At 39.3% G+C, this 13,038-nt stretch overlaps 1 protein-coding gene across 1 annotated transcript in view; it reads right to left on the bottom strand.

The window, feature by feature from the left end:
• Nucleotides 1–2,910: 2,910 nt before the first annotated feature.
• PLEKHA8 (pleckstrin homology domain containing A8) overlaps nt 2,911–13,038 on the bottom strand; it is a 108,097-nt gene continuing 97,969 nt past the window's right edge. Inside the window, exon 14 of the mRNA XM_031013537.3 lies at nt 2,911–4,292. Within this exon, the coding sequence (XP_030869397.2) occupies nt 4,287–4,292 (6 nt within the window). The 3' untranslated portion in view covers nt 2,911–4,286. The remainder of the gene's footprint in view (nt 4,293–13,038) is intronic.

The following is a 13,038-nucleotide window of genomic DNA, read 5'->3' as shown; positions in this document are numbered from 1 at the left end:
TAGGCCAATGTTGCAAGGAACTGAATTCTGCCAACAACCCGAATGAGCTTGAAAAGCAGATTTTTTTCTCAAACTTGTTGTCTTTCCCAGACAAGAACTGAGCCTGACTATTACCATGATTGCAGCCTTGGCAGAACCTGAGCGAGAACCCAGTGATGCCATGGCTGTGCTGGGACTTCCGACTTTCAGAACTGTGGGCTATTAAATGGGTGTTGTTTTAAGCTGTTAGGTCTGTTTAAATTCTTCATGCAGCAGTAGAAAACTAATACACAGGACAATGAAGGAGACAGGCACATGAATATAAAAATGCAATATGCTGTTGTAAAGTTACAAAGTGTTCCTTAAAAAAAAAAAGTATGGGTGTCTCCAGATAGCACAAGCTTCCTTGCAGTTTTACCTGGCACCACCATTTAAAGCATAATATGTGTTCCAAAAATGAATTCCTTAAATTGGAGATGAAAATATGAAAAATACATTCCTTTTTTCCTTTTTCGGGAAAGAAGGAGTTTTTTTTTTTTTTAATCCATGTGTTTTAAAATGTATCAGTCAAATTTGCTCCAAGTGATGTGATCAGAATTATGAAGTTATGTTTATTTAACAAATAGTTTTTGTGAGAAAATGAAAAGTTCTTATGAAAAATAAAATTTTGGGTACAAAGCAATTGGTCAATGAAATGGATACCGTTGGGTTTCCTTAGAAATGCACTGACAGCAACAGCAAAAGCTTCAGAACTCCATGTCTGCGTTGATTCCTCCCTCTGCCATTTTAAGTTTTATGTGCATCGGCAACTTCCTTCATTGCTCGGAGCTTAGTTTTCTTTTCTGAAAACAGGGACAACAGTGAGATAAAGTATATAAAGTCCTTATCCCAGAACCTAGCACATAGTAAGAACTCAGTAAATGCCATTATTACTCTTAATCTACTTCTTAGGGATGATGTGTAAGAAGATCAGCTAATGAATTTTTAAAGTAAAATTCAGGAGTGATATGACTGGTAATATTGGTCACAGATGAACCTAAATCTCATTTTTTTCCCCAAGTCTTTAGAGCAGGGTTTCTCAGCAGCAGCACTATTGATATTTGAAGCCAAAAATTCTTTGTTGTTGGAGGCTGTCCTGCACATTGCAGGATTTTTAGCCACATTCCCTGGCCTCCACCCACTAGATGCCTGTAGCATCTCCCTCTACCCTCCCCTCCCTCCACTGTGACAAGCAAAAATTTCTCCAGACATTGCCAAATGTCCCCTGAGTGCAAAATTGCCCCTACTTGAGAACCACAGATTTAGAGAGAAAAGTCTTGCAATAGTCGTGTTTTGGTTATTTTTACTAACTAATGGAAAGGGTGTGCACATAAAGCGGCTGAAATTCATCCTGGAAAGTTCATCTGCAGAAGTTGCTTGAAATTTTGTTTCCTTAGAACAACTGGTAAAGCCACCAGTTGCTTAGCTAAGAAGATCATAAACCTTTGCCCTGCCTCCCTCCTGTTTGGGGAGAGTCCTGTGAGGCATCCCAGGTTGTAGGGGTGTATTTAGGCCTCATGCGCAGGGCAGTGGTCATTTCAGAACTCTAGCCAGGTGTTTTGTGCAGCCAGTAGGTGAGGAAACACCAGGGCTACCCATACCCCCTTTCTTGTGTTCCCATAGCCTTTGGCCATGGTTTGGAAGTAGAAGGAAAATTAAAACTTCTCCCCAGCCAGGCGTGGTGGCTCACACCTGTAATCCCACCACTTTGGGAGGCCAAGGTGGGTGGATCACTGAGCCCAGGAGTTTGAGACCAGCCTGGGCAACATGGTGAAAACCTGTCTCTACTAAAAATACAAAAATTAGCTGGGCATGGTGGCATGTGCCTGTAGTCCCAGCTACTTGGGAGGCTGAGGTGGGAGAATCCCTTGAGCCCTGGAAGTCGAGGCTGCAGTGAGCCATGATCACACCACTGCCCTCCAGCCTAGGTGACAGAGGGAAACCCTATCTCAAAAAACAAAACAGACAAAAAAACTTATCCCCACCAGTAGGCAGAGTTGTACAGTCTTCATTGTATTTAAGGAACGTTTCTGTTCATTTATAGAAATCTGGACTTTGCTGTCTCTGAAAATCACCATTTGCCTTTGGGAGATGTGTGTTGGCAAGAAGAGGAGACATATTCAAACCCCACTGGCTAGGACATCAGGAGCTCAGTATGGAATGCAAAGGCCACCCTAGACTGTCCTGCTAATGCTGACTCTTCTGCCCATCTCTGTTCTGAAGTTCTCCATGGCTTTTATTCTAGTGTAAGTTTGATGTTAACATATAATTTGACCTTTGATTCACTCCTATATTGTAAGTCCGTTAAATTAGCCCTAGTTTTTGATAAATCTGCTCCATCCACATAGCCTTGTGGTTATGCAGTAGGAGGAGGTAGGTAGAGAGGGAAGCGTAGCTGGTTCCACATTCACCCTTCACCTGAACACAAGGTCGTCTCATTGTATCAAGAGGGACTGTAGACCCCAGGTTCCAGGAGACGGTGGTCAGGAGAGAGGTGTTTGATTTGTCACAGTGGTGATGGGAGAGGTGAAAAGACCATAGGATCTGGAGAAGTAACTCCCAGGAGAGCAACACAGGAAGGATGAGAGCTGTCTTCTCCCTGCACTGTGCTCCAGAACAGTGAGCCCAGCAGTGGGGCGGGGAGGATAAGTAGAGGGCAGACATGAGTTAAGCCTGCGCCATAGTTTATGTGTCACTGCAACTAGAGTCTGAAAGAAAATCAAGTTGGAAGATCAGCGAAAAGTTGAAGATCTATATAAATGAGTCATTGTGATTTACCCCAAATGCCCAGTAAAGCTCTGGAAAAGGATTTCCTTCATTCAGCCTTCCTACAAAATTCATTCTGAATTTTGTTTCTGAATCTTCCAACCTTAGTTTTTACAAAATTATTTCTTTTTTGGACATTCCTCTGAAAGGTTTGGATGTAGAATTTGAGTGAGTTGGGGTTACATTTTGGCTACAATTGCCTTCAAAACATGCCTAGCTGATCACATTCACCTGGTAAACATTTTCCTTTTATATATATCAAAGAAACAGAAATACTTATGATTTTTAGTTTTTAGCTTCTTTATTCATTTGAACACTTCAATATTCTGTCTTCTTCAATGATTCCCCCTTGCCCGTATTCTCAGCTGGAACAGTTTCTCATTTTCCCTATTTCTGAACACTTTCAGGGGCTTCCTTCAGTGAAGCCCAACACACAAAACGTCCCTTTCAGCAAAATCTCAGCGGTGGTGCTGAGGGACTAACACAGACTTTAAGGTCACAAAACCATTGTTTTAACACTTTTCTCTGTTTCTTTTCTGATAATGATGACAGTTCTGTCTCTATTATACAATAATTTGTTGAAACTTACTAGGACCCAGTGATACTAGCTCATCCTCTAGAGAGAGGTCCCAAGAGCATTACACCAGATCTCCTACGAAGATGTGGGATTTCCTCTAGGAAAAGGTGCGTATCCAGGTAATTTACTAAGCCAGAAGCTGCTGTGATTCTATGGCAGCCTTATCTCTTATGACACGTCCATTTACTAAGATTTGGTGATCTGGATGATGGCACAGAGTGCTGTACTAAAGCCTGCCCCAGATGGTGGGTGTGCATGTCATCAGCTATGATAATGGGAAACTGGCTGATGGAAAGAGCACAGCTCCGATATGTGACACAATGGAAACATTTGGGCATTAGAAAGACTTCAAATTATGACTTCGCCACTAATTAATTGTGTGATCTTGGATAAGTTACTTAACCCCTGCAAACCCCAGTTTTCTCATCTGTAAAAATGGAATAAGGACATATGCCTTATGAACTTATAAGGATCTGAGAAAATAAATATGTGAGTGTGTGAGAGAGTGAGATGGGGGAGGGATGCAATGAATAAACAAGTTTCTAAAAATGTGAGGAATTTGACTATATACCCAAAGTTCTTATAGCAGTGACCTTTGGTCTATAACGCATGTAGAAGTATTGACTTAATTCTAGATTTTGTTAAATCAGGTGTACATGTTGAAAATTTTAAGGTGTATCAATTAGAAATTGCATTCATCTGATAATAAAAATCTTGACTAAAGTGACTTGAACAAGATAAAGTTTCTCTTTGTTTCACATGAATGAGATCTGGAGGTGGGCAGTGCAGGACGGAATTGGCTGCTTCTTTATCATCAGGGTTTCAGCTCTTCTTTCTGCTTTACCGTCCTTAGTGTGTGGCTTCCATCCTCAGAGTTGCCTCATGGTCCATGATGGTTTCTGGAGTTCCGTCTACACCCACATTCCTACACCTACACCAGGATAAAAGAGGGAAGGACAGAGGAACACAGGCCAACTGTCATTACTCTTTTAGTCCCAACCAGCAACTTCCTGTTACATATTATTGTTTCCTTTGTATCAGTAGTTTTTCAGCAAGGTATATTTTCCAGAATCTTATTGCTAAGGAAGAAAAGGAGAATGACTATTGCAGGGTGCTATAGTTTGAATATTTGACCCTCCAAGCCTCGTGTTGAAACTTCATCCCCAGTGGTGGAGGCAGGGCCTATTGGGAGGTGTTTGGGTCATGGGGGTGGATCACACATGAATGGCTTGGGGCCATCCTTGCAGTAATGAGTGAATTCTCACTCTGTTCACTCCCGAGAGCTGGTTGTTAGAAAGAGCCTGCCCCCTCCCCTACCTTCCTTCCTCTCTTGCCATGTGATCTCTCCACACAGGCTCCCCTTCTGTCTTCCACCTTGAGTGGAAGCAGCCTGAGGCCTGCACCAGGTGCAGATGTTGGTGCCATGCTTCTTGTACAGCCTGCAGAACAATGAGCCAAATAAACCTCTTCTCTTTATAAACTCCCCAGCCTCAGGTATTCTTTTATAGCAACATAAATGGACTAAGACACAGGGCATCTAACAGTGTCTGCCACAAAGGTAACCACTAAGTATTAGAAAAAGAATGAAAAATTCCAAATGAGTAGAAAGAAAAATGGGAAATAAAAAAAACTCCATCAATCCAGCAGACAGCGAGAAAGAAATAAAAAGAAACCAAGATGGAATAAATAATTCCAATTAAGTGTAATCATAATCAATGTGAATATAGGAATTAATGTGTGACTTAACCCACAGATGAAAACATAAGAGTGCCAGACAGAATAAACCAAACAGCCGGGCATAGTGGCTCACACCTATAATCCCAGCATGCTGGGAGGCCAAAGCAGGAGGACTGCTTGAGCTCAGGTGTTTGAGACCAGGCTGGACAACATAGTGAGACCTTGTCTCTACAGAAAAATAAAAAATTAGCTGGGCATGGTGGCCTATGCCTGTAATCCCAGCTACTTAGGAGGCTGAGGTGGGAGGATCGTTTGAGCCCAGGAGGTTGAGTCTGCAGTGAGCCGTGATCATGCCACTGCACTCCAGCCTGGGTGACAGAGCAACACTTTGTCTCAAAATAAATAAATAAGTAAAAAAAAAAAAAAAAAAAAAAAAAACAGTAAAACTCATCTATATGCTGTTTACAAGAGACACAATTTCTAATAGAGAAAGTATGAAAGCAAAGAAATGGGAAAATATACAATAGGCAAATAACTTTAAAGGATACTTGTTTAAAAAAAGGTAAAATCATGACACAAAAATATAAGATGAAACATCAAAGATTTTATTTAACTTCTTAATTAACTCATAAGGGAACCAGTAAGATGCTATATAGGAGAATTCAATGTACTACACTTTTATCATTGAATCAGGAATGCTGAAATGAATGTAAAAATGGAGGTAAAATTGGTTAATATCCATGGGACAATAATCAGTTGCTATTCACTGAACACAATTTTTATTTCTATAGACAAGAACTTTTTACATTCCTATAAGTGTTCTATATAGGAGCTCAAAGATAATGAAAGGCACATCATTTATAGAATCAGGAAGGGGGTGCCCTAAAACAAGGCATAGTTTTCCATTGAAGACACCAGTCCACCTTTCGGTCTATTTCAGTCTTTCACAATTTTTCCCTAGCGTCCGCTTTCCTTTGGTGATCATAACAATTTCAAAGGAAGATTATTCTTAAGTTTGGCTTGCAAAATCCAGGTCCATATAGTATTAATCACTTACAAAGTTAACTTCTGTCTAGAAGTTTTAATAAGGAATCCCAAATGATCTTTTAGAAACTCTTACCAAAAAATATCACCCATAGTATCTATATGTTTGGGTGAATTTCTTTCTTCTTAAATTCCTCCAAATTTCTTGAGTTTCTGGCCTGACGGGAATAATATTCCTCACCTCCTGTAAGGCTGGGATCCTATAAGCCAGACACCAGCCAGTTTTCCTAGGAGGGCTTTGTATGCATTGGCTCCATAAGTAACGTCAACTTTAGCTTCTGAAAAGTGGCTGGTTACTTCTGATAAAATAAGCATCATTCTCAAAAAGGACACTCCAGGTAAGGCCCTGGTTGTACAACTGATTCATCCAATTATATCCTAGTAAGAAGGAGAAGATATTCTTATTGAGCTTTTACATAAAACTACATTGCCATGAAAAGCAAAGAGACTCAGTAAGTTTCTGGATTCTATAGGATCAGTGAGAATCAAATACAATTTAAGATGTTTCATTTCAGTTTATGATATGATTTGGCTGTGTCCCCACCCGAATCTCATCTTGAATTGTAGCTCCCATAATTCCCACATGTTGTTGGAGGGACCTAGTAGAAGATAACTGAAACATGGGGGCGAGTCTTTCCCGTGCTATTCTCATGATAGTGAATAACTCTCACGAGATCTGACAGTTTTATAAAGAGGAGTTTCCCTGCATAAGTTCTTTTCTCTAGCCTGCTGCCATGTGAGACGTGCCTTTCACCTTCCACCATGATTGTGAGGCCTCCCCAGCCATGTGGAACTGTGAGTCCATCAAACCTCTTTCTTTTGCAAATTGCCCAGTCTTGGGTATGTCTTTATCAGCAGTGTGAAAACAAACTAATACAATTTACAAAAGTAGTCTACTAAATTTTATAGGTTGTAGATAGCTTAGAAAAAAAGAAATTGGTTTATGTATACAACCAGACTATAGAACAGTGAAACAAAATCAACAATATTATTTTAAAAAACACAATAAAATTTCCCTCATCAGTTCATTTAGCCTTATGTAAGTAACTCTTGTCCTGAGGATCTTGGGTCAGCAGTTCTCCAGACTAAAAGGAGTCCTAGAGATCTTGACTGAGTTTACTCATCTGAGCTGAAAGTTATCTAAGAGATATCAGCTCAGAAAGCTATACCCAAGAGTCTATGTTTTAAAGTGTCAACAGTTTGAAATATCCAATACAGTCCTTCTCTATGAAGCTCTGAGACTGTCTTTCTTGGTTGAAGACACAAAATCTGGCCTGTAGCTTATAGCAGGGCCTTCACACAAGCCTTCAGGGCCTTCACACAAGCCTGAGACTGTCCTTGGCTGAAGACACAAAATCTGGCCTGTAGCTTATAGCAGGGCGTTCACACAAGCCTCAGAGTGAAAAAAAAAAAAAAAAATCTGTAGATGACAGAGACTTAGAGTGGCTGTTTTTAATTTATAACTGGTAACCCTCAAATGTGACAGGTCAGATGAGTGGTGCATAATTATAATGCAACCAGTAAAGAAATGTGGTTGCTTCTGTAGCATGCCAAAGATAATAAAGGCATTCCAAAAAATAAAATAAAAACATAGGCAAGTTGTCTCTAAGGATAATAATTAAGTTTGCATTAAAAAAATCTGATTTATAAAAATGGAGGAAAACAATTTTTATATAGAAAAATAAATTGAGATATAACAATTATGAGACATAATATACCAAATATATGAAGTAAAGAGATTCAGCAGTAGGGCCTAGGCATTTTATTTTTTATAAAACTCCATAGTTGAAAACAACTAGCTTAGGAGATAGTAAATTCAAATTAAAAACATAAGACTGTGGCCAGGCTAAGGAAACATTTTAAGTAATAACTGAAATTAGGATTGAGAACACTACACTGTTGTCTAATATCATCAGGCAAAGCATTGTCAGGACTCTGATAAATAAAGAAAACACAACAAACCAATTTCATAAGAGTTTGATCAGTGTTTTCCTTGAGGGTAAAAATAAATCATGGACAGCCAGGGTATTGATAAATCTCCAGGGATTTCCTCTAAAGTCCAGATGCTCCTTGGCTTCCAATGAGGTTAAATCCCAATAAACTCATTGTAAATAAAAAATGTCAGAAGTCAAAAATGCATTTACTACCCCAATAAACGCAGTTGAAAAATCATAAGTCAAACCACTGTAAGTTGGGGACCATCTGTATACCATTTCTGAAATAGTTACACTAACAATATTTTATTTACACAAATCTAACCTAAGGAAGACTAAGTACCTTCTCTGGTTAGATAACTCTTCTCATACAAAGCCTACAATAGTAACACACCAAAGAAACCTAGCCCTTATCTTTTTATGTGATGAAAGAAACAAGTTTGTGATTTTCAAGGGATACACTGCAAAATCCCAAAGATATTTTAGGTGTAAAAGATATCCTAATTTTCTGTACATTTAAAAATAGGTAAAATGTTAAATTTTATGTTCCATGTATTTTATTATCATAAAAAAGGTTAAAAAATTATGACGAAAGAATGGCAAAAAAAAAAAAAAAATCTGATCTTTTTTTATTTTTTCCTAAATTTAAGATCTAATTTTTTTGGGAGAACAAAAATTAAAAAAAAAAACTTATCAGAACATATTTGAATGCTTGATTAAGATAGGATCGTGGGTGCCTTAGAAACAATACTTTATTACTTATTTGAGTCACAAAAAAGCATTTTGAAATAAACATAGAAGGCAACATGATTAAAAAGAACCTTTGCTCTTTCATAAGTGAAAACCTTTTGTACTTTTTCTTTTTAAATAGTCGAGGATCTAGTAAGGTCAACAGAAAGCACAGGAAATTATTCTGGTAAGACCTAGAATCTTTGCTATCCAGGCAGATTACACAGCAAGTAATGAATAACCTTTTACATTGTCGGTGAAAGCATTAATCAGTAAAACAACGAGAAAGGCTTACCAAAATTAGGCAAACTTTGCTAAGATTTCAACAGATTATGGAGCTCCTTTTCCGACTCAAGTGTTATAAACGAAGGCAAATAAAACTCACTTTCCAAGTTTGTCCTACATTTTGCTCTTTTTTATCCCAGACAAACTGACATTTTTCTTTAGAACAGATCTCAGGGGGCCTGCAAGGTCAAAACTAATTTTATTATAATACTAAGATATTATTTATGTTCACATGCTTTCATCATTGCTATCTTCAAATGAATCACTAAATATTTTGAAGATTTTCAGTTTCTATTTTTAATACAGTAAATATTGATAGTCAGAACCCACATAACAAAAGTTCTTTGGGGTCCTCAATAAGTCCTAAAAGTGTAAAAGGGGTCAGAAACAAACGAAAAAATCCCATCTACTGCTTTAGGAAAAATTACTCTTCTTCCTCGGAAAACAAAAGCACACACACAGTTGTATTTCTTTGTCACTACTACTCCTAGTTTAGTCTTAATAAGTCATATTAAATACATTTTAACCAAAATAGCTGACATCTGTTTACAACGACCCAAAGATATAGCCTCTCTGTAGCATATAAAAATCAGCAAAAGTATATAAAGTTAAACTAGGATTAGCCATCAATGTTTTGGTATTATACCTCACTTGGTTGCATATGCTAGAAAGTCAAGTCAAACTAACTTAAGTAGAAAAGGAAATGCACTGGGTCAGGTAACTGATAAGTTCAGGAATTGGATAACTTCAGGCATGGCTAAATCTAGGTGCCCAGGTAAAGTTATCGGATATCTATCTCTCTCCATCTCTTGGTTCTGTTTTCCTCTGTGCTGGCTCTGTTCTTCAGCAGGCTGTCTTCTCATGCTGAAAAGACAACCCCTAGCAGCTCTAAGCTCATGTGATCCTTAATTTCTCAGAGCTCAAAAACGAGAGATCCACATTCTCTCCTTCTGTCTAAGTGCCTGATTATTCTCCCTAAAAAGTCCTTAAGTAGTTCTAACTTGGAGCTGAAGCCCACCTCTGAGCCAATCACTGATGCTAGAGGTCTGTGATACTCTAAAAGCTCAGCCTGGATCCTCAGCCCACCACTGTGTTTAAGCACGGGGATCCCTTGATTGCAGGATCTACCACATCATTCAGAAGAGGGAGCAGCTGTTCTCTGCACCAAGTGTGATGCTGAAATGTTTTCATTAAAAGGCAGATTTGTTTAGTGGAAAGAAAGCCAGACTGGCATTCAAATGACCTAAGGTTTAGTTTTAATCCTACTATCCCCTAACTGTGTGACCTTGACCTTGGGTAAGCCATTTAACTTCCTTGGACATTACTGTTTCATCCATAAAATAAATATGTTGGATTAGATTATTTCAGATCTAAATGTCTATAATTGTATTTCACTAATTCAGGAAGAATCCGGGTTCATTCTTCTGTTCTGGGACTCAAGACAGATGAGAAAATGGAGAAGTGGGTTCTAGTTGTCTTAGTCAATGGTCTTCTGGTTGTCAGTAACAGGAACTCATTCAAGCTAGCTTAGGGGGGAAAAGTCAGGAGACCTTTGTATAAAAGTCCAGAATATCTCACAGAACCCAAGGACAGGAGTGGGTTTCATGACAGCTGAGAACCAGGAACTAGAAAACTACCAGGAACTACTATTTCCAGTCCCTTCCTCTCTCTCTCTCTCACCCCTCCTCTTCTTTGTCTCTAGCCAGATCATTTTCCATCCTTTACTTTGCACATCTGTTCTGTTCTTCTCTTAAAATATCCACTTTCCTGCTTCTCCTGGCATGTGGATGAGAATGCTTTTCTATGATGGCAGCTTCTGCTCATCAGTTTCCATTACCTTCATTCCAGTTAACAGGTTGTCTATTACTGAACCCCAGCTCCAATTTGATTGGCTCACCTCAAACTCAGGAGTCCCTTCATGGACAGGAGAGCAGAGTGAGCCATCACAAACATTATGTCTTATGGAGATGGAGATATTCTCAATGGAAGGGGGTACTGAGCTGGGAAGACATTGCAAAAGGTATTTATTTCAACAGTTACATTGTGGTCGTTTTTCTATACATACAAGTGCAAGGTACTCCCATAAGGAAAGGAGAAATTTACAACTATAAGGCTTTTAGACAACCATGATTTTTTAAAAAACAACTTCTTGCAAGGGGGTGAATTCATAGAATATAGGAAGCTGAATGTGAGTCATAATAACCTTATTTAAGAAAGTGGGGGAAAAAAGCCCAGTGGAAAGTAAGCCAAAAGCATAACAGATAACGGTTTTAGGGTCTTGTATGATCTATGTATATTTGGCAGTGAGGACACCAAGAGATCCATATATAGATACAGTGGTATTTCTTTTCTGAAACAATTAGAATAGCCAGATGGGCCAGTTTTCTACAGCAGCTTCTAAGCCAATGTGTTCTGATTCTACCTCTTGGAAGAAAGGCCATCTGATGGACGCCCAGGCAGAATCACAAAAAGTTTCACACTGACATTCTCATTTCTTTAGTCATAGCTCTTACAGTGCTTTATATACACATATAAAAATCTAGGCATATTACTTTCCTTTATAGGTCTCTAAGGCCCACCTAGTTCAGCCCTCTTCAAAAGTTCTTTGTGGCAATCATACCAAGATAGTTGGATGGCACTTCTGTAGAATGAATAGCTCCAAGCAACTCTAGGCCTGGGCAGGAAAAGTGTGAACTCCCTGGTATGTGCAGGACAGAACCACATTGACAAGGCCAGCATCTTTTCCTGGAAATAGCAATTTGCTAGTTTTGGATCTTTGACCCTGCTTATTTATTGATTTGGAAATTTAAACAGCATCGTCTCCAAAATGTGCCTCTGGGCAGAGATACAAAGATTAAAAGTCACACATGAAGGCAGCCAACTCTTTTTCCTTGTAAAGGAAAGGAAATCAATAAACTGTAGGGTTTTTTTTTTAGACACGGTCTCGCTCTGTCGCCCAGGCTGGAGTGCAGTGGCGCAATCTCTGCTCACTGCAACCTCCGCCTTCTGGGTTCAAGCGATTCTCCTGCCTCAGCTCCCCAAGTAGCTGGGATTACAGGCTCCTGCCACCACACCCGGATAATTTTTGTATTTTTAGTAGAGAGGGGGTTTCACCATGTTGGACAGGCTGGTCTCGAACTCCTAATCTCAAGTGATCTGCCCGCCTCAGCGACCCAAAGTGCTGGAATTACAGGTGGGAGCAACTGTGCCCAGCCAATAAACTGTAAGTTCTTCATCCCTTTGGCCACTCCTCTCTTATCATGGTGGCCCAAATCCCTCTCCGGGTCTGTTTCTGACCACTGTCTTCCTGACATCTACCCTGAGCTGCCACTTTCTGACCAACCTCCCATGGAAGAAAACGGAAGCATGCGTGGGTCAAAAAAGAGGCAAACCTGAAAAAGAGGAAAAGATACCTATTTTTTCACGTGGAACCCTGCCACTGCTGCTTCCTGGTAAATCACAGTATGTATCCTTTGGTTCTATCGTTGGGCCATTGTTACATTTTTCCCACAGATTAAATAGATTAATCGTAAAATCTACCATGATTGATTTGGTAAAGAAAAAGTCAGTTCTCTGGTTGTCAATATGTTACTGGTATTCCTCCAGCAAAGGCAACCATGGGTTGGCCTTCTGTCCCAGTGTCCTTTTTGTTTTAGCATTTGTCTTGGAAATAATTGTCACAGTTTGGATGATCAATTACACGATCATTCTACCTGTGGTACTAATGCTCAGAGAAGCAGATCAGAAACCTACTTACGGTGTTTGAAGTCCCTTATTTGTATCTTTAACCAAAGCAAGTTGGCCACCAGTCAAGCCAACTGAATTACAGGAAGTTTCAACTAATGCTCTCAAGTGAACATGCATTAATTTCACCCAAACTAGACCTGACTGGTGACTTTAAAATTGGTTCTTAGTTGTGTTTTTTCCAATTTCTCCACATCACTGTGTTAAATTAAGTTTAGCCTGAAGCTGCCTCCTTGCATATTTAGGTCCGACCTAAATGTTTAA

Source organism: Gorilla gorilla, chromosome 6 (assembly GCF_029281585.2).
Source record: "Gorilla gorilla gorilla isolate KB3781 chromosome 6, NHGRI_mGorGor1-v2.1_pri, whole genome shotgun sequence".
Classification (NCBI taxonomy): Eukaryota; Metazoa; Chordata; class Mammalia; order Primates; family Hominidae; genus Gorilla; species Gorilla gorilla.
This window is presented reverse-complemented; position numbering and strand designations above follow the sequence as displayed.